General features: G+C 40.7%; 1 protein-coding gene and 2 long non-coding RNA genes across 5 annotated transcripts in view; 1 reads left to right on the top strand and 2 right to left on the bottom strand.

Annotated features, from left to right (window-relative positions):
• The window catches only part of STOM (stomatin), a 33095-nt gene extending 32565 nt beyond the window's left edge, over nucleotides 1-530 (bottom strand). Inside the window, exon 1 of one of the 3 annotated variants that reach the window (XM_077965067.1) lies at nucleotides 386-530. Coding sequence is in view for 2 of the 3 variants with exons in the window: in XM_077965068.1 (XP_077821194.1) it covers nucleotides 415-475 (61 nt within the window). In the remaining variant the exon portion in view is untranslated. 3 annotated transcript variants of the gene reach the window in all.
• A 226-nt stretch (nucleotides 531-756) lies between these two features.
• LOC144335145 (uncharacterized) lies at nucleotides 757-6353 on the bottom strand. Its single transcript, XR_013405620.1, has 2 exons — nucleotides 5519-6353; nucleotides 757-1427 (listed from the first exon to the last, which is right to left on the bottom strand). It is a non-coding gene; the product is annotated as an uncharacterized LOC144335145 (long non-coding RNA).
• LOC106993617 (uncharacterized) lies at nucleotides 786-7045 on the top strand. The gene is made up of 3 exons (XR_003723146.2): nucleotides 786-899; nucleotides 5120-5230; nucleotides 5568-7045. It is a non-coding gene; the product is annotated as an uncharacterized LOC106993617 (long non-coding RNA).
• The last annotated feature ends 12319 nt before the right edge of the window (nucleotides 7046-19364 follow it).

The following is a 19364-nucleotide window of genomic DNA, read 5'->3' as shown; positions in this document are numbered from 1 at the left end:
GAGGTGGCCTTCGAGAGGGTGAGTCGGGAAAGAAGGGAAGTAGGCAAAGGGTGAGATGTGGGGGTCCCGGTCTCCGCCTTACTGGCTGCCAGTTCCCTCTGCGTGTCCTCGTCCGCGTGCGTGACACGAGATAGTGCAGCGCTGGCATGGGGCCTGGCATCTGGCGGCCGCGAGATAACCCGAGCCCGCGCGATGGGAAACGTGCCGTTGGCACCCCGCCACCCCTCTATCGTGACTCCAGTCTGCCAAACAAGGTTCGTGATGCTCAGTTTACTAGGAAAGAGCCGCGGCTTTGAGTTCTCGCCCAGCCCGAAGCAGCGGAGACTGGCCAGGAGCCCGGCTGTCAGACCGCGGAGCGCACCCTGCGGGCGGGGGCTCGGTCCACGCGGGAGGGTCAGGGGACGCGGGGCTCACCCTTGAAGGAGTCGGGGAGCCGCTGGGCTTCGGAGTCCGCTGTATGCCGCTTCTCGGCCATGCTGCCCGAGACGCAGTGGCACTTCTCCGTCCTCGTCGCCAAACCCGGAGCCGCCGGGAACACCCCGAGGAGCCAGGGCCACAAGACCCAGATTGCCGCCCCGCCTCCAATCGAGGTCCCGCCCCCGCGAGACTTGGCCAATCAAAGCCCAGGATCGAGGAGGACACACCTCCGACTCCCCGCCCTCCGGTCCTTCTACAGCGCTGCAGCTTCGCAGTCCCTTCCCGCTAGGTCTGTGGGCTGAGGGGAGTGGCCTGAGGGGCGAGAGCCCCCAAGGCTGTGGGTACAAGGCCGGGCCCCTGCACCGGAAGGGAGGCCGGAAGCCACGGACGTGGAGCGGAGGGTGAGGATAGTGGGAAGGTGGCCGCAGAGGATGACCCGAGGAAAAAGTGCGAGTGAGGAAAAGTCGCCCTGCTGGGCAGAGGTACCGGACCAAGGCGCCTCCTATGGGCTGAGGAGTTAGAGGGGAGAAAATGACGCCCTGTCATGAGGGCGTGAGGTCCGAGTGAGGGGAGAAGACTGAGGGGCACCGAAGTGGCGGAAGTGAGGGCCAGCAGATCAGCCCCCAACCGAAGTGAACGAACTCGAGTGAGGAGTGTTAAGAAAATCAAAATGTATACATTTGGAAAAGGAGAGGCGGCCGGGCGCGGTGGCTCACGCCTGTAATCCCAGCACTTTGGAAGGCCGAGGCGGGTAGATCACCTGAGGTCAGGAGTTCGAGACCAGCCTGGCCAATATGGCGAAACCCCGTGTCTTCTAAAAATACGAAAATTAGCCGGGCGTGTGACGCGCGCCTGTAATCCCAGCTACTCGGGAGGCTGAGGCAGTTGAATCACTTGAACCCGGGAGGCGGAGGTTGCAGTGAGCCGAGATGTCGCCACCGTACTCCAGCCTGGGCGACAGAGAGAGACTCCGTCTCAAAAAAACAAAGCAAAACAAAAAACAGGAAAGACTTTATTTCTTGTAAGGACCAGCCTACAAGGTGGCCATTCATCAGGCTGGGGAATGGCCAGGACCAGAGACAGGCACTTCGTCGCAGGAGGGGTTGGAGTAGCAGCTTTATGTTGAACAGCTTGGGGAAATATGCATATTCAGCAGGTGACAGGAGGAGCTATGAATATTCATGAGAGTGGTCCTGACACATGCCTATTGAGCAAACATGCATATAACATACAACCCATGTTCACTTTGGAGTGAAGAGTTACCATTTAAATGTTAAATGCCTGGGCTGCATGGTGACCTCCCCATCTATACAAAAAGTAAAAAAAAAAATAGCCAGATGGGGTGGTGTGCGCTTGGGGTGCCAACTAGTCAGGACGCTGGGGCAGGAGGATCACTTGAGCCCAAGAGATGGAGGCTGCAGTGATGTATGATCAGATCACTGCACTCCGGCCTGACAGACTGTAAAAAATAATAATAATACATGTATTACAGTTAGACCCCATGCATCAAAAGATCTTTTCAGGACAAGAAGGTGTGCAAGTATGCAGTCTGTGTAAACTAGCCATGGCTGGTGCTCTTCTTATTAGGAGAAAGTTACTGAAATAAACCTTTTGTCCCATTAAAGCTGTAGTGATGGCTGGTGGAATAGGGGTTCCATTAGTCCACATCTGGTGGGGCTGCAAATTGTTTTAATATTGCTTATCTCGAGGCCAGTGCTTGTCAAGCTGCTAGAGTAAGAGAAAAACCTTGTGGCAGTTAGAACACAGTTTATTCTCTAAGTGAAGGGATGTGTGCCTTAACCTTTACCTGGCATGACCTTAGGTATAATTTGTATATAATTTGGTATCTTATTGTCACAAAGAGTCTCTTCTGTCAGTCTTATGATCTGTGTTTTCACGTTAATGCTGGTCAGCTGTTGTGTCTAAACTCTAATAGGATGAAGGTATAATAAGGTGTGTCTGACCTTCTGTCCTGTCATTTTCTGGGAACTCAGTTTTAAAGTTTTCTGGAGTCCCCTTGGCCGCAAGGGAGTCCATTCAGTTGGTGGGTTCATTTATTCAAACAAAATCTTCTTGGAGCATTTTCCATGTGGCAGGGGGTGTGCTAAGGGCCTGGTGGAGTTTACCTTATACTCTAGTGGGGAGATGGGCAACAAACAAGTAATTGAATCATTACACATGGTGAAGGGAGCTGTGAAAGGAGTGGAATATTTGGAGAACAGCAAAGGTTAGGACAGGGGAACACCTCTGTAAGGAAGGGGCTTTGAGATGTCGCCTGAGAAATGAGAAGGAGCCAGCCTGGGGAAGGGGAATAAGCGGTGCAGGAGGTGGGAAAGGGTATCCCAGGTAGAGGGAAAAGCATGTGCAAGGGCATTCCCAACCTCAAGCGTTCTCTCGGGTTGTGGCTGAAGACCTCATATTTGGAAAGTGTGCTGTGTTTTCATTAGACTCGTTCTATTGCACAATGTTCAAAGTATGTTAATGTACACAAGGTGCACTTATAAAAACATTTGATTTTGAAGTAAGTACAGATTCACAGAAAGTTGCAACAACAGTACAGAGAGGTCACGTGTCCCCTCTACCCAGTTTCCCCCAATAGTTACATCTTACTTGAGTATCAAAACCAGGAAATTGACAATGGCACAAAATGTATTTATAGTTCTGTGCCATTTTGACATGTGTAGATTGATATAACCACAGTAATTGATACAGAACTATTCCATTACCACAAAGGTCTCCCTCAGAAGGAGCACTTTTTTCTTCTTTTTTTAATGTGCTCAATATTTGGCGGTGTACTACCCAACACCTTGTGGTGCTTAGGTCATATGAAATGGTAGACTTTCTCTTTGATTTTATAGCTTTGGAGCTTTGTAACTATCCAGGTGGAAACTGGAGCAGAGTGTTAAGAGAGGCATTAAGATGATCTTTGCTTCCAGGAACAGGCTCCAGTGTATGATCAAAACCTGACTCAGAGCTCGCAGTTGACTTCTAGTCAAATACTGGCCAAGAACTGTTTGTATTCCTGGGATGGAGTGCAGCTTGTGCAGTCACTTTGTTAGCCTTCTGCAGAAGATAAGGAGGGGAGTACAGTAATTTAATGATCCCTTCTCTCTAAATCATCCTTGAGAAAGTCCATAGCCTCATTTTTTCCATTCTGTAACGAATAAACCCTGGAGACATGAACTTCCCATTTATCCTGTCATTCTCAGGAAACAGGAGCAAATGCACAAGAAGCTAATTCAACCCTTCAGTAGAGGAGGCCTTGATTACAAATTGCATATTGTGAAAAAGAATTTAGGTTTCAGTTTTGTTGCAAAGGAAAATGGTATTTCAAAATGAATTTAATGTCTGTACCCCTATCAGTTACCTAACCCCAAGTCTCAAGACAATCTCAACAGCGTAGTGTCCCTTCTGGAGAATTAGAAGTGTCTCCCTTTGGGGCAAAGACTTTGGTAAACACTTTTTGGCTCTGGTTTGAGATTGCATCAGTTCTAAAACTAATTCCTGGCCTTAAACTAAGAACAAGCTTTGACTTGATTTTTAAACTGCTTTTAGAATAGAGTTTCCAATTTTTTATGTAAATATGCTTACTTTCACTTGCCCATGAGACTGGTGTATTCTGGCTTTCTTGTGCATATTATGTTATAAATGTATCGATTAAAGGTACTTTTAAAATCAATTTCTTACTGTTAAGATTAGAAAAATAAATATTAGCACATCCCTTTCTCCTTTTGGAGGATTTTTAATCTTAAATTTTCTCCCAGTAATGATTAGAAGTTAGAATGATTTTTTTTTTTTTAAGAATATTATGGCCAGGCGCAGTGGCTCGCACCTGTAATCCCACAACTTTGGGAGGCCGAGGTAGGCAGATCACTTGAGGTCAGGAGTTTGAGACCAGCCTGGGCAACATGGTAAAACCCTGTCTCTACTGAAAATACAAAAAATTAGCTGGGCATGGTGACGCACGCTTGTAATCCCAGCTACTTGGGAGGCTGAGGCAGGAGAATCGCGTGAACCCGGGAGTCGAGGTTGCAGTGAGCGGAGATCATGCCACTGCACTCCAGCTTAGGCAACATAGTGAGACTCCATCTCAAAAAATAAAATAAATAAATAACATTATGCTTTTAAAATGGAGACATATAAAATTGTGAGTGCTTTGCAGAGAGAATTACTTATCACCTCTAACAAAACTGCTATTACAATTTTAGTGAATTTTTCCTCTAGTTGTTATTTAAAGGATACTTATATAGTGTTTGAAAATCAGAGTAGATGTTCCATATTTCCTTTATGTTTTATTTTGCTGTTATTTGCCTAGCATATTCAGGGTACCAAATTAAGTATTGATTGATGGTAATAGTGATAACATTAAGATGTGGAGATCAGGTTAAAGACAGATATGCACCATGAATCTATAATTGAATAAGTCAGAAGGAAATTTAATTAGCCTTTTTCCTGTGTCCATAGCAGTGCTTTAATAAGAACAACAGAAAAGTCTTTTTTTTCCTTTAAATTGCTAATCCAGGATGTTCTCGATGTTTTTATGGAAGTCAGCTAACTAAATACCTTGAGAGAATAGCAATACCATCAAATTATATCTGTCTGTGACATTTTCTCTAGGATGGGACTAACAAATTTGATCTTTTTTTAAAATATGTATTAACTCACACTTATTTGCATTACAACAAGGTTTTTGTCTTCTTAGCTCTTCTCTTTTTCAGGAAATTACTCCAGGATTTGAATCATCACAAGAGATTAACCAGAGGGTTTTATATACTTGGGCTGTGGCAGCAGACTAATTACACCACAGCACTAGGTAAGATAATGGGAGTCCGGATCCTCAGGACTTATGAAAATAAAAAGCATTTCTATAATATTAGTGCTATTTATTGGAATTATCTATGAAAAGAATCTTATTAATCTGCTTTTTTATTAGTTCACTTAGCAAATATTTATTGCATACCAACTATGTGCCAGGCATTGTTCTAGGTGTTTGGGCCACATCAGTGACCAAAAAAGACCAAAATTCCTGTCCTCATGGATCTTACATTCTAGTATTCCTTTCCACTTGCATTAGCTTCCTAGGGTTTCCATAACAAAATACAACAGACTGGGTAGCTTAAACAACTGGAATTAATTTTTTTTGTTTATAGTTCTAGAAGCTAGAAGTCCAAGATCAAGATGTTAGCATGATTGGTTTCTCCTAAGGACCATGAAGGAAGGATCTGTTCCAGGCCTCCGTCTTTGACTTGTAGATAAATGTCTTCTTCCTGTGTCTTCACATTGTTTTTCGTTTGTGTGTCTGTGTCCAAATTTCCTCTTCTTAGAAGGACACCAGTCATATTCAATTAGGGTCCATCCAATGACTTCATTTTAACTTAATTACCTCTTTAAAGATCCTGTATCCCAAGACAGTCACGTGCTGAGATATATGGGGTTAGGACTTCAACATGTGAATTTTGGGGGAACACAGCCCATAATACCACATATGACTACTATGTATCCACGTCTTTGTATTGTCTGTTTTTTCCTATCCACATCCCTGAGATATCCAAAGCCATTTATGTTTACTTGCAAAATGTGTCCAGTGACTTGTAATTATGAGTGATTACTTTTCTAGGTATGACTTATTATTTTGAAAGTTTTACTTTTTAATTGACATATAATACAGGTATACATTTTTGGGGCACATGTGATAATTGAATACATTCATATAATTTGTAGAAGTCAAATCAGTATAATTGGGATGTCTATCACCTTGTTTGTTTTTTATTTATGTTAGAAATATTTGAATTATTCTCTTTTAGCTATTTTGAAATATACAAGACATAATTTATTTTTAAGCTGTACTAGAAAGTTCTTTTTTTTTTTTTTTTGAGACAGAGTTTTGCTCTGTCGCCCAGGCTGGAGCGCAGTGGCACGATCTCGGCTCACTGCAAGCTCTGCCTCCTAGGTTCACGCCATTCTCCTGCCTCAGCCTCCCAAGTAGCTGGGACTACAGGTGCCCATCACCACGCCTGGCTAATGTTTTGTATTTTTAATAGAGATAGGATTTCACTGTGTAAGCCAGGTTGGTCTCGATCTCCTGACCTAGTGATCTACCCATCTCGGCCTCCCAAAGTGCTGGGATTACAGGTGTGAGCCACCACACCTGGCCCTTGAAAGTTCTTGGTTAAGAAGGATTATTCTACTTGGAATGATGCTCCATCTAGTGTTCACCATATTTGACTACTTTTGTTAAAGTTTTAAAAATGAATAAAGGGGAAACTATATTGAAGAAGGGGTCCTCTATTTAACAGGTTGTTACTCACAGATCACTATGGATTCATAGAAGAAAAAAAAAGATTGTTTCAAATACCATATGTGGTAGGAAAGAGCAGTCTATGTAAGACATTACTTTTAATAACTCAAGAAATATCATTACCATCATTTACTGTCACCACCAGCTATGATGTACTTTTATCCCATGAGGAAACTGAGACTGAGTTTAGTCATTTACCCAGAATTTCACAGATCTTGGTCAGGTACAAGTCAGTGATGGAGATATTGTTTGCCCTACATACACTGTGTAATTCCTGAATTTGAACCCTTAATCATTCAGAATAAATAAAAAGAGACAAAAAGACACAAACTTTTCCTGATGCGTTTTTTAGATATGAAGCTGCTCAAAGAGCTTAACAGCGGGAGTGGAATGAACATACTGGACTCATCAAAATGTCATATAATAGACAATCTAAATAGGCTTATATATATTAAATAATTGAATTAATAATAATGATAATTTCTAGAACAGAAACCATCAAGCCCAGATGGGCTCATTGGCAAATCCTATCAAATATTTAAGAAAAATATTATACCAATGCTCTATAATCTTTCAGAAGATAGAAGCAGAGGAAACACTTCCTAACTCATTTTATGAGGCCATAATTACTCTAATACCTAATACCAAAATCAGATAGAGACATTAGAAAAAAAGAAGACTACAGACAAATATGTCTCATGAACATAGATGCAAAAGTCCTCAACAAAATATTAGCAAATCCAATCCGATGATGTATAAAGATAATTATGCATTATGACCAAGTGCACTTTATTCTAATAATGCAAATCTGGTTCACCATTTGAAAATCAATTAATGTAATCTGTCATATCAACAGGCTAAAGAAGAAAAATCACATGATCATATCAATAGATGCAGAAAAAGCATCTGACAAAAACCAGTTCTCATTCGTGATCAGAACTCTCCGCAAACTAGTAATAGAGGGGAACTTACTCAACTTGATAAAGAACATATGCAAAAATCTTTCAGCTAACATTGTACTTAATGGTAAGAAATTGAAGCTTTCCCACTAAGATCAGGAGCAAGGCAAGGACGTCTCCTTTGACCAACCCTTTTCAACATCATATTTATTGGAAGTCCTAGCTAATGCAATAAGACAAGAAAAAGAAGTAAAAAGTATACAGATTGGGAAGAAGAAAATAGAACTGCCTTTGTTTGCAGATGACATGATTGTCTATGTAGAAAATCTGAAAGAATTGACCAAAAAAAAAGAAAAACCCTCCTGGAGCTAATAAGCAATTATAACAAGGTGGCAAAAATAGGTTGATATACAAAAGTTAACTGCTTTCCTGTATGCCAGCAACAAACAAATGGGATTTGAAATTAAAAATGAAATTCCGTTTATAATAGTACCCCCAAGTTAAATACTTAGGCATAAAACTAACAAAAATATTTAAGACCTTTATGAGGGAAGTTATAAAACTCTGATAAAGAAATAAAAAGCTAAATAAAAGGAGAGAGATTCCATGTTTATGGATAGGAAGACTCAGTATTATCAAGACATCACTTCTTCCCAACTTGACGTGTAGATCCAAGGCAGACCCAATCAAAATCCCAGAAAATAGTTTCCTGGATATCAATAGATTTTTAAGTTTATAAGGACAGGCAAAAGACCCAATATAGCAAACATAATATTGAAGAAGCACACAGTTGGAGGACTGTCACTACCCGACTTCAAGACTTACTATAAAGCTACAGTAATAAGGACAGCATGGTATTTGCAAAAGAATAGAAAAATAGATCAATGGAACAGAATAGAGAGCACAGGTATAGACCCATACAACTGATTTTTTATAAAGGAGCAAAGGGAGTACAATGGAGAAGAGGTAAGTTTTCAACAAATGGTGCTGAACAAGGAGATGTTCACATGCAAAAAGATGAATGTAGACACAGATCTTAAGCTCTTCACAAAATCAGCTCAAAATGGATTTTAGACTGAAATGTAAAATGCTAAACTATGAAACTCCTAGAAGAAAATCTAGATGACCTTGGGTTTGAGGTGAATATTTTAGATCTAACACCAAAGGCATACTCCATGAAAGAAATAATTGATTAGCTGTGGGGAAAAGAAAGAGAGATCAGACTGTTACTGTGTCTATATAGAAAGAAGTAGACGTAAGAGACTCCATTTTGTTCTGTATTTGAGATGCTGTTAATCTGTGACCCTACCCCCAACCTTGTCCTTGCAAGAGACATGTGCTATGGTGACTCAAAGTTTAACGGATTTTGGGCTGTGCAGGGTGTGCTTTGTTAAACAAGTGCCTGAAGGCAGTATGCTTGTGAAAAGTCATCACCATTCTCTTAATCTCAAGTACCCAGGGACATGTACACTGCCAAAGGTCACAGGGACCTCCGCCTAGGAAAGCTAGGTATTGTCCAAGGTTTCTCCCCATGTGATAGTCTGAAATATGACCTCGTGGGAAGGGAAAGACCTGATCGTCCCCCAGCCTGACACCCGTGAAGGGTCTGAACTGAGGAGGACTAGTGTAAGAGGAAAGAAGGCCTCTTGGCAGTTGAGATAGAAAAAAGCATCTGTCTCCTGCCTGTCCCTGGGCAATGGAACATCTTGGTGTAAAACTGAATTGTATGTTCTGTTTACTGAGAAAGGAGAAAACCACCTTAGGGCTGAAGGTGGGACGTGCTAGCGCAATGCTGCTCTTTATGCACTAAAAAGGTTTATGGAGATGTTTGCATATGCATATCAAGGCACAGCACTTTTCCTTAAGCTTATTCATGTCACAGAGATCTTTATTCATATGTCTTACTGCTGGCCTTCTCCCTATGATGATCCTATTATCCTGCCACTTCTCTTTTTCTAAGATGGTAAAGATAATGATCAATAAATAATGAGGGAACTCAGAGACCGGTGCCGGCGTGGGTCCTCTGTATGCTGAGCACTGGTCCCTTGGGCCCACTTTTTCTTTCTCTATGCTTTGTCTCTGTGTCTCATGTCTTTTCTCAAGTCTCTGGTTCCACCTAACGAGAAACGCCCACAGGTGTGGAGGGGTAGGCCACCCCTTCAATAAGCTGTACTTCATTAAATTAAAAACGTTTGCTCTGTGAAAGCACATTGAAGAGAATGAAATGACAAACCACAGACTGGGAGAAAATATTTGCAAAATAGATTTGATAAAGGACTGGTGTCCAAAGTACTCTAAAAACTCACCAAAGAAGACATACAGGTAGCAAACAAGCATATGAAAAAATTGTCAACATTGTGTGCCATCAGCAAATTGCAAATTAAAATGAGATACCACTATGTACATATTAGAATGGCTCAAATGCAAAACATTAAAAACACCAAATGCTGGTGCAGCAAGAACTCTCATTCATTGCTGCTGGGAATGCATAATGGTAGAGCCGTTACAGAGTGCCAATCATAATCTGAAAGACAAAAATCCCAAAAGCCATAATCTCAAATGCCTATGAAGTGTTTGGTTGTGTTTTTATGTTTCTCAGTCAAACTTCCTTTACAAATGTAAGTAAATGTCTTTAAAAAATTGTTTTTTAATTATCTTTCCAGAATTATGTTGTGATTTTGGTCTATCAGGATTGGGATTTTGGGGATTTTAGACTTTAGGATTTTGATCTTTTGGAATTCAATATTTGATATTACAGCATTTGGAATTGTATCTTTCAGGAGTATGGCCCAAACCCCAGCCACTGTAGAAAACCGTTTGATAATTTCTTAAAAAACTAAACACCCAGCCACTGTTGAAAACAGTTTGTCAATTTCTTAAAAAAGTAAACATACTTTTGCCATGCAATCCAGTAATCATGTGCCTTGGTATTTACTCAGATAAGTTGAAAAGGTATGTCTACATAAAACCTGCATACAGATGTTTATAGCAGCTTTATTCATAGTTGTCAAAAATTGGAAGCAACCAAATTGTCTCTTGGTAGGTGAATGGATAAGTAAACTGTAGTACCTCCAGACAATGGAATATTTTTCAGTGCTAAAAAGAAATAAGCTATCGGCCGGGTGTGGTGGTTTACACCTATAATCCCAGCAGTTTGGGAGGCCAAGGTGGATCACTTGTGCCCAAGAGTTCGACACCACCCTGGCCAACATGGCGAAAGCCCGTCTCTACAAAAAATAGAAAAATTAGCCAAACGTGGTGGCACATGCCTATAGTCCCAGCTGCTTGGGGGACTGAGACAGGAGGATTGCTTGAGCCCGGACAGGAGAGGCTACAGTGAGCCACGTTTGTGCCACTGCGTTCCAGCCTCGGCAACAGAGTGAGACCCTATTTCTAAAAAATAAAAAATAAAAAAAAAAAAAAAGAGAGAGAGAGAGAAAAAAAGAAAAAGAAGCCATCAAGCTATGAAAAAACATAGAGAAACCTTACATGCACATTGCTAAGTGAAATGAGCCAATCTGAAATAGCTATATGACTTCAACCATATGACATTCTGGAAAAGACAAAACTATGGAGACAGTAGAAAGGTCAATGGTTGTGAGAGATTAGAGGGAGGGAGGAAAAAATGTGAAGAATGTAGGGAATTTTTAGGGCAGTGAAACTATTCTATATGGTACTATAGTGGTGAATGAATGTCCTTATATGTTTGTCAAAACCCATAGAATGTATGATACCAAAAGTGAACTCTAAAGTGAACTATGGACTTTGGATGATAATAAAATGTCAATATAGGTTATTTGATTGTAACAAAGGTAAGACGTGTTAATTGTGGGGGGGCTCTGTGTGTGTGTGTGTGTGTGTGTGTGAGAGAGAGAGGGAGCAAAGGTCATATAGAAATTCTCTGTACTTTCTGCTCTATTTCACTGTGAACTTAAAACTGCTCTAAAAAATAAAGTTGATTTTTTAAAAAAGCATGCTATCAATAAGCCACCCAGACTTCAATCTGTTTCACTCTTGAATGAATTCACATCAGGCATCCTTTTTATATAACTTTAAATTGATTTTTTAAAACTAGATTTAGAATATAACACTGATGATCCTGCCAGACAAAAAAGCTTCTTGTAAACATACATGCCATTAGGAAGCAAAAGAAAGGAGGAAGTTAAATAAATAAAAGATACATAATAAATAGCTTCATATTTAATGAGTTGATCCCAGAATGTCATTTGGGACTAGCTGACCATAAAATATCCTCCTACTACCCTTGAAATATTTTTTCTTGGGTCTTCAGACATAATAGCTGTGGAGCTACTGGGTCCAGTTACTGTATCACTGGGTGTTTTACGAGTGCTATTTGTTTGTACGCTGTAACTTTATTTATTTATTTATTTATTTATTTATTTATTTTTATTTATTTATTTATTTATTTATTTATTTATTTATTTTGAGTTTCGCTCTTGTTGCCAAGGCTAGAGTGCAATGGCATGATCTCGGCTCACTGCAACCTCCCCCTCCTGGGTTCAAGCGATTCTCCTGCCTCAGCCTCCTGAGTAGCTGGGATTACAGGCATGCACCACCACGACCAGCTAATTTTGTATTTTTTAATAGAGATAGGGTTTCTCCATGTTGGTTAGGCTGGTCTCGAACTCCCAACCTCAGGTGATCCACCCACTGTGGCCTCCCAAAGTGCCGGGATTACAAGCGTGAGCCACCACGCCCAGCCAACTTTACTTTAAAAACCTATTTTGGCTGGGCGCAGTGGCTCATGCCTGTAATCCCAGCATTGTGGGAGGCCGATGTGGGTGGATCACTTGAGGCGAGGAGTTGGAGACCAGCCTGGCCAACATGGTGAAACCTCATCTCTACTAAATATATGAAAAATTAGCCAGGCATGGTGGCATGTGCCTGTAATCCCAGCTACTCGGAAGGCTGAGGCAGGAGAATCGCCTGAACCCGGGAGGCAGAGGTTGCAGGGAGCTGAGAGCATGCCACTGCACTCCAGCCTGGGCGAAAGAATGAGACTCCAATTAAAAAAAAAAAAAACTAAAACAAACAAACAAAAAAGCCTGTTTTGAGAAGTCAGCAATGGTCAGTTCAATATTGGCCATTAAGTAATGCAAGCATTGTAATGTAAGGTTTGATTATTATATTTGTGTTACCTATCATTTTACAGTACTAAATTCCCATAGACCATGACAAGTTACCTTTAAAGTTACATTCATGTTTTACCTTTCTTTATATTGACTATTCTCCATTTACAGAGAAGAGGTAAATGAGTGAAATATTAGCTACTATAAAATAATAGCTACCATGTCTATAAAATAATAGACTACCTGGTCTACAAGAGGCCAGTAATCATATTAATAGCTTTATATAATTATCTCCTGTAATCTTTGCAAAAAGTCTGCATGATAGTTCTCAGCCCTCTTCTAAACTGAGGGAACTGAGGTTCAAAGAGATCAACTAATTTGGTCCAAGTCACACAGGAAGGCAATATAGAGTAACGGTTAAGTGCACAGTCTTTGCAGCTTAATTGCCTGTATTAGTATTCTTGTTCCACCATTTCCTAAATCTGTGACCTTGGGCAAGTTACCTAACTTCTTTAATGTCATTTTTCTCATCTGTAAAATGAAAGACTAAGTGAAATAATTCATGTAAAGTGCTCATCACAGTGGCTGGTACAGGGTGAGTTCTTCATAAATGTTAGTGGTTATTAAAAGTAATTGCATATTACACCATCATTGTATATTCTTTTTATTATTACAAATAGGTGGCAACATGGATTTAAACTTAAGTCTCCCTGACCCTGAAGTTCCCTTCTTTTCCTTTATTCAACTCTGTCTGTGTAAATTTTTAGTCGTTGATGAAGAGAGGACTGATTCTCGTAAGTGGGTTTGCCTCTGTGAAAAAACGGATTTGCCTGTTTATCAGTCAGGATAGGTTAGGTTTTGCTGCATTAATGAACAACTTTTATATATCTTTAGTTTATCACAAAAAAGTTTATTTCTCATTTCCATTTTATGTCCTATGTGACTTGACTGGGAGACTTTTTTCATTATAGTCACCCAGGAATCTATGCTGATGGATGCTCCATTTGCCATATGTTTTATCATGGCCAAGGCAGAAAAAAAAGGGATATGGTGACTTCTGCACTGGTTCTTAAATATTTCTTCTTAGAAGTGATATGTGCCACTGCTACTTATAATTTCATTGGTCAAAGTCAGTAGCATGACCGGGTCTAACTTCAAGGGCTTTAGGAAAGAGAGGAGAATTAGACACAAGTGAGCAGCATTAATTACCACAGCGGCCGGGTGCGGTGGCTCACACCAGTAATCCCAGCACTTTGGGAGGCCAAGGCAGGCAGATCACGAGGTCAGGAGATCAAGACCATCCTGGCTAACACGGCAAAACCCCGTCTCTACTAAAAATACAAAAAAAATTAGCCAGGTTTGGTGGTGGGCGCCTGTAGTTCCACTACTTGGGAGGCTGAGGCAGGAGAATGGCGTGAACCCGGGAGGCAGAGCTTGCAGTGAGCCAAGATTGTGCCACTGCACTGCACTCCAGCCTGAGTGACAGAGTGAGACTCTGTCTCAAACAAACAAAAAACTACCACAGCAAATTGAACTTTTTGAGTTTCTTAATTTGATATTTCTCTTTTTGATTTCTAAATTTCTTGTGTGTATAGATTCATCTGGTAAAAACCTAAAGATAACTTCATAGAAATGGTTCTCTTTCAGGGAGGTCCATCGGAGTTATCTGGATACATTTTCCAAAATGATGTGCCCAGGCCCCACCCAAGACTTAATGAATTGAAATATCTGAGAATCAGGCTCTGGGCGTGTACATTTTGAAAAAGCTCCTCGGATGGAGCTGACTTGCACTCTGTTGTGTTTATGCAGTAGTAAACTGATACGTGTTTTCAAGGATCTTGCTGAAGACAGATGGGAGGAAACCGAGCTGAAAGGATCAGAAAGAGGAAGGGACAAGGCAGAAATTACAACTCAAATGTGGCAGGGTTCTCAGCTCAGACTTAAGCTGTACTTACCTTAGAAGTTCGCATGGGGAGATATATCTGGGCATGCCTAGATGACTGGTGGGTCAGTCATCGGGGTTCCCTTTTTATAAGGGAACATGGATCTTTCTGGGAGAAACTTCATCTTAAATTGAGAGACTTTTTCCCCCAACATTTAATTGAAAAATTTTTAATCATACAGAAGGTTGAAAGAATTTGCCCACCATTTAGATTCAATAGGTGCTATCATTTTGCTATATTTGCTTTATTTGCTAATTTTTATAGCCACTGATGATCATTACCTGAATCAATTATTTCATTGAGGAGTGGGCATTGACAAATGGTGATTCTTCTGATGTATCATTTCTTCTACATTTATTATCTACATTCATCTATTAAAAGAGAGCTTCCCTTTATCAATTGGAGATGAAGTATATTTTCCGAAAAAGACATCATAAATGCTTCATTATTTTAATTTGGAAACAGTTTTCAGGAACCTATGTTTGGTTTAAGGACAGTTGACCTACATTGTAGTGAACAGATGAGCTGAGCATAGCAGAGGCTTGTGCATATTTTTCTACAGCCCCACCCTCAGAATGCTAGAGCAAGGTAGCCGCATTGAAAAATAGTGTAGAAATTGCAGTGGCTTATCACTGAGGACAGAAAGACTTGGCAGCATGATCTTGGCTCACTGCAACCTCCGCCTCCCGGGTTCAAGCAATTCTCTGCCTCAGCCTCCCGAGTAGCCGGGATTACAGGCGCCTGCCATCACGCCTGGCTAATTTTTGTATTTTTAGTAGAGACGGAGTTTCACCATCTTGACCAGGCTGGTCTTGAACTCCTGACCTCGTGATCCACCTGCCTTGGCCTCCCAAAGTGCTGGGATTACAAGCGTGAGCCACTGCATCCGGCCCAAAAAGGTCCTGTCTAGGTAAAGGAAACACATAGGTGAAAGTGATGGATAGAGTTTGAAAAGAAGAGAAAAGATGGCAGGTGGCTCAGATTAAAAGAGAAATTCCAAATATACTAGTTAACTAGTTGAGGGAACCAGAGAATCTCTGGATATTTAATGACGGGCTTAAATAAGCTGATCTTTGTTGGAAGTCAGCATTGCATGAATGGTTGAAGGGCAAAAAACATGATATATCTTTTTATTTGTTCAAGTTTTCTTTTGTGCTTCTTAGTACCGTGTGATGTTTTTTATGGTAAACACTGAGATTTAACAAAATATAAATGAAATGTTTATTCTTGATAAAATTAATGGCTCCTGAAAAGTTAAAATGATCTAGAAATAAGAATTCTTTTTTTTTTTTTTTTTTTGAGACTTTGAGACGGAGTCTCACTTTGTGGCCCAGGCTGGAGTGCACGATCTCCGCTCACTGCAAGCTCCGCCTCCCGGGTTCACGCCATTCTGGCTCAGCCTCCAAGTAGCGGGGACTACAGGCGCGCACCACTACGCCCGGCTAATTTTTTGTATTTTTAGTAGAGACGGGGTTTCACCGTGTTAGCCAGGATGGTCTCGATCTCCTGACCTCGTGATCCGCCCGCCTCGGCCTCCCAAAGTGCTGGGATTACAGGCGTGAGCCACCAGGCCCGGCAGAATTCTTTTAATCTATACTGAATGTAGGGATTGTGGTTACTAAAAATTAGTCAAACCATATTTGGGAATTAAAGAAATAATGATTGCCAGCTGGGTGTGGTGGCTCACACCTGTAATCTCAACACTTTGGGAGGCCAAGAGAGGTGGATCACTTGAAGCTAGGAGTTTGAGACCAGCTTGGCCAACCTGGTGAAACCCCATCTCTACTAAAAATATATATATATAAATTTGCTGGGTGTGGTGGCGCACACCTGCAATCCCCACTACTTGGGAGGCTGAGGCATGAGAATCACTTGAATGTGGGAGGCCGAGGTTACTGTGAGCCTAGATTGCACCACTGCACTCCAGCCTGGGTGACAGAGCGAGACTCTGTCTGTCTCAAAAAAAAGAATGATTGCTTTTTCCCTTTCACTTACAGTTTTTTTTGGAAAGATAAAACGAAGTGACTTTCTTGTTATCTCATGTTTCTTGTAAACAGTGATTTCTTGGTAGAGAAATGAAAATTGTTTCTTAATTGGAAGAAAAGAACTTGACAGCTATTGCTATGGTTCTATTTTTATTATTTATTGGCTAAATGTACATAGACTGAAAGGAAAATTAAAAGACAAACTAGACACTAAATCTGGAAAACAGTATATGTTATAATCTGCATTTCATACAATTAAGGGATAATTTTATACATATTTCCTCAAACAGTAATATAATTAAATTATGCTTAGTATTCAACAAAGTGATTAGAATTCAGTTATAGTGGTACTTAGCTTTTTTAAAAATATAAAAGTTACCATGTTTTTACAGAGTGGAAATATAGTAATTAATAAAAGCGTTCAGTTGTGTAGGCTATTTTCTTTCCCCCTAGGGAAGTTAATCAGTTAGTTTTGTGCTCCATATGCAGTCGTTGGATCATTTTAAAATTATCAATGAACATTCCTAAATGTGTCAGTGAAAAGCACCAAACTTTGTAAAATATTTGAAGAGATTTATTCTGAAACAAATATGGGTAACCATGGCCTGAGGCACAGTCTCAAGAGGTCCTAAGAACATGTGCCCAAGGTGGTTAAGTTACAGCTTGATTTTATAGGTTTTATGGAGACATACAACATCAATTATTACATGTGAGATATACATTGGTTTGGTTCGGAAAGGTGGGACAACTCAAGATGCGGAGGGGAAGGAGGGAACTTCCAGGTTATAAGATTTTCTGATTGGCAATTGATCGAAAGAGTTATTATCTAAAGACCTAGAATCAATAGAAAGGAATGTCTAGGTTAAAATAAGGGGTTGTGAAGACCAAGGTTTTATCATGCAGATGAAGCCTCCAGGTAGCAGGCTTCTGAGCTTATCAGACCCGAAAAGGTGCTACACTCTTAGTTAATTTTCTCCTGGATCAGGAAAAAGACCTGGAAAGGAATGGGAATTCTCTATAGAATGCAGATTTTCCCCACAAGAGACAGCTTTGCAGGGCCATTTCAAAATATGTCAAATAAATACATTTTGGGGTAAAATCCTTCAATTTGTTTCAGGGTCCGCTATCCATTATGTGATGCTATACTAGAATCAGACTGGAATTTGATGTCCTATTGCTACAAAAAATCTGTTTTTTTAGTCTTAAGATCTCTGTTTTAGTGTTAATGCTGGTCAGCTGTACCTGAATTCCAAAGCAAGGAGGGTATAATGAGGCATGTCTGACCCCCACTTCTCATCATGGCCTGAACTGGTTTTTCAGGTTAATTTTGGACTGGCCTAGGCTGAGGGAAGGGTCCATCAGCTAACTGGGGGTTTAGAATTTTATTTTTGGTTTATAACTAATTATAATAAATGAATATAAAAATTTAAATAAAATATTTAAAGCTGGAATTTCTAATTTGTTTTGAAAATTTAATTAAATACTGGTAAACATCTTATAAAAATAAAACTAATTATGACTTTAGAATTAACACCCAAAGGTCAGTATAAAACTGGGACCCCCAAACTCACTATGCTAAAGAGAATAACTTACTTGTTACATCTAGACATATACACACATAGATTCAAGAGTAAGTAATATGAGCTGGGCATGGTTGGCTCATGCCTCTAATCCCAGTACTTTGAGGGGCCAAGGAGGGGGAATCATTTGAAGCCAGGAGTTCAGTATCAATTCTGGTGTTAGCAGAAAGGGTTCCTGATCCAGAACCCAAGAGAGGGTTCTTGGATCTTGCACAAGAGAGAATTCAGGGCAAGTCCATAGAGTAAAGTGAAAGCAAGTTTTGCAAAAGTAAAGGAATAAAAGAATGGTTACTTTCATAGGCAGAGCAACAACCTGAGCTGCTGGTTGGCCATTTTTATGGTTAATTCTTGATTATATGCTAAACAAGGGGTGGATCATTCAGGAGATATCCAGGAAAGGGAGGCAATTCCTAGAACTGAGGGTTCTTCCCCCTGTATGTATGTATGTATGTATGTATGTATGTATGTATTTATTTATATTTTTATTTTCGAGACAGAGTCTCTCTCTGTCACCCAGGCTGGAGTGCAGGGCCATGATCTTGGCTCACTGCAACCTCCACCTGCCAGGTTCAAGCGATTCTCCTGCCTCAGCCTCCCAAGTAGCTGGGACTATAGGCATGTGCCACTACGCCCAGCTAGTTTTTGTATTTTTAGTAGAGACAGGGTTTCACCATATTAGCTAGGCTAGTCTTGAATTCCTGACCTCGTGATCTGCCCACCTCAGCCTCCCAAAGTGCTGGGATTACAGATGTGAGCCACTGTGCCCAAACAGTCCCCTTTTGGACCATACAGGGTAACTTCCTGATGTTGCCATGGCTTTTGTAAACTGGTGGGAGGGTCTGTTAGCATGCTAATGCTAAGACACTCATTAATTAGTGTATAATGAGTATTGAGGATGACCAGAGGTCACCCTTGTTGCCATCTTGGTTTTGGCCAGCTTCTGTACCACAACCCACTTCACCGGCAAGGTCTTTATGACCTGTATCTTGTGCTGACCTCCTGTCTAATCCTGTGACTAAGAATGCCTTAACCTCCTGGGAATGCAGCCCAGTAGCTCCCAGCCCCTATTCAAGATGGAGTCACTCTGCCTTAAACGCCTCTGACACTGGCAACATAGTGCAATGCAGACTTAAGAAAAAAAAGTATTAGCCA

The sequence above is a fragment of the Macaca mulatta genome, chromosome 15 (assembly GCF_049350105.2).
Source record: "Macaca mulatta isolate MMU2019108-1 chromosome 15, T2T-MMU8v2.0, whole genome shotgun sequence".
Lineage (NCBI taxonomy): Eukaryota > Metazoa > Chordata > Mammalia > Primates > Cercopithecidae > Macaca > Macaca mulatta.
The sequence above is the reverse complement of the archived record's forward strand: the minus strand, read 5'-3'. Positions and strand labels throughout refer to the sequence as shown.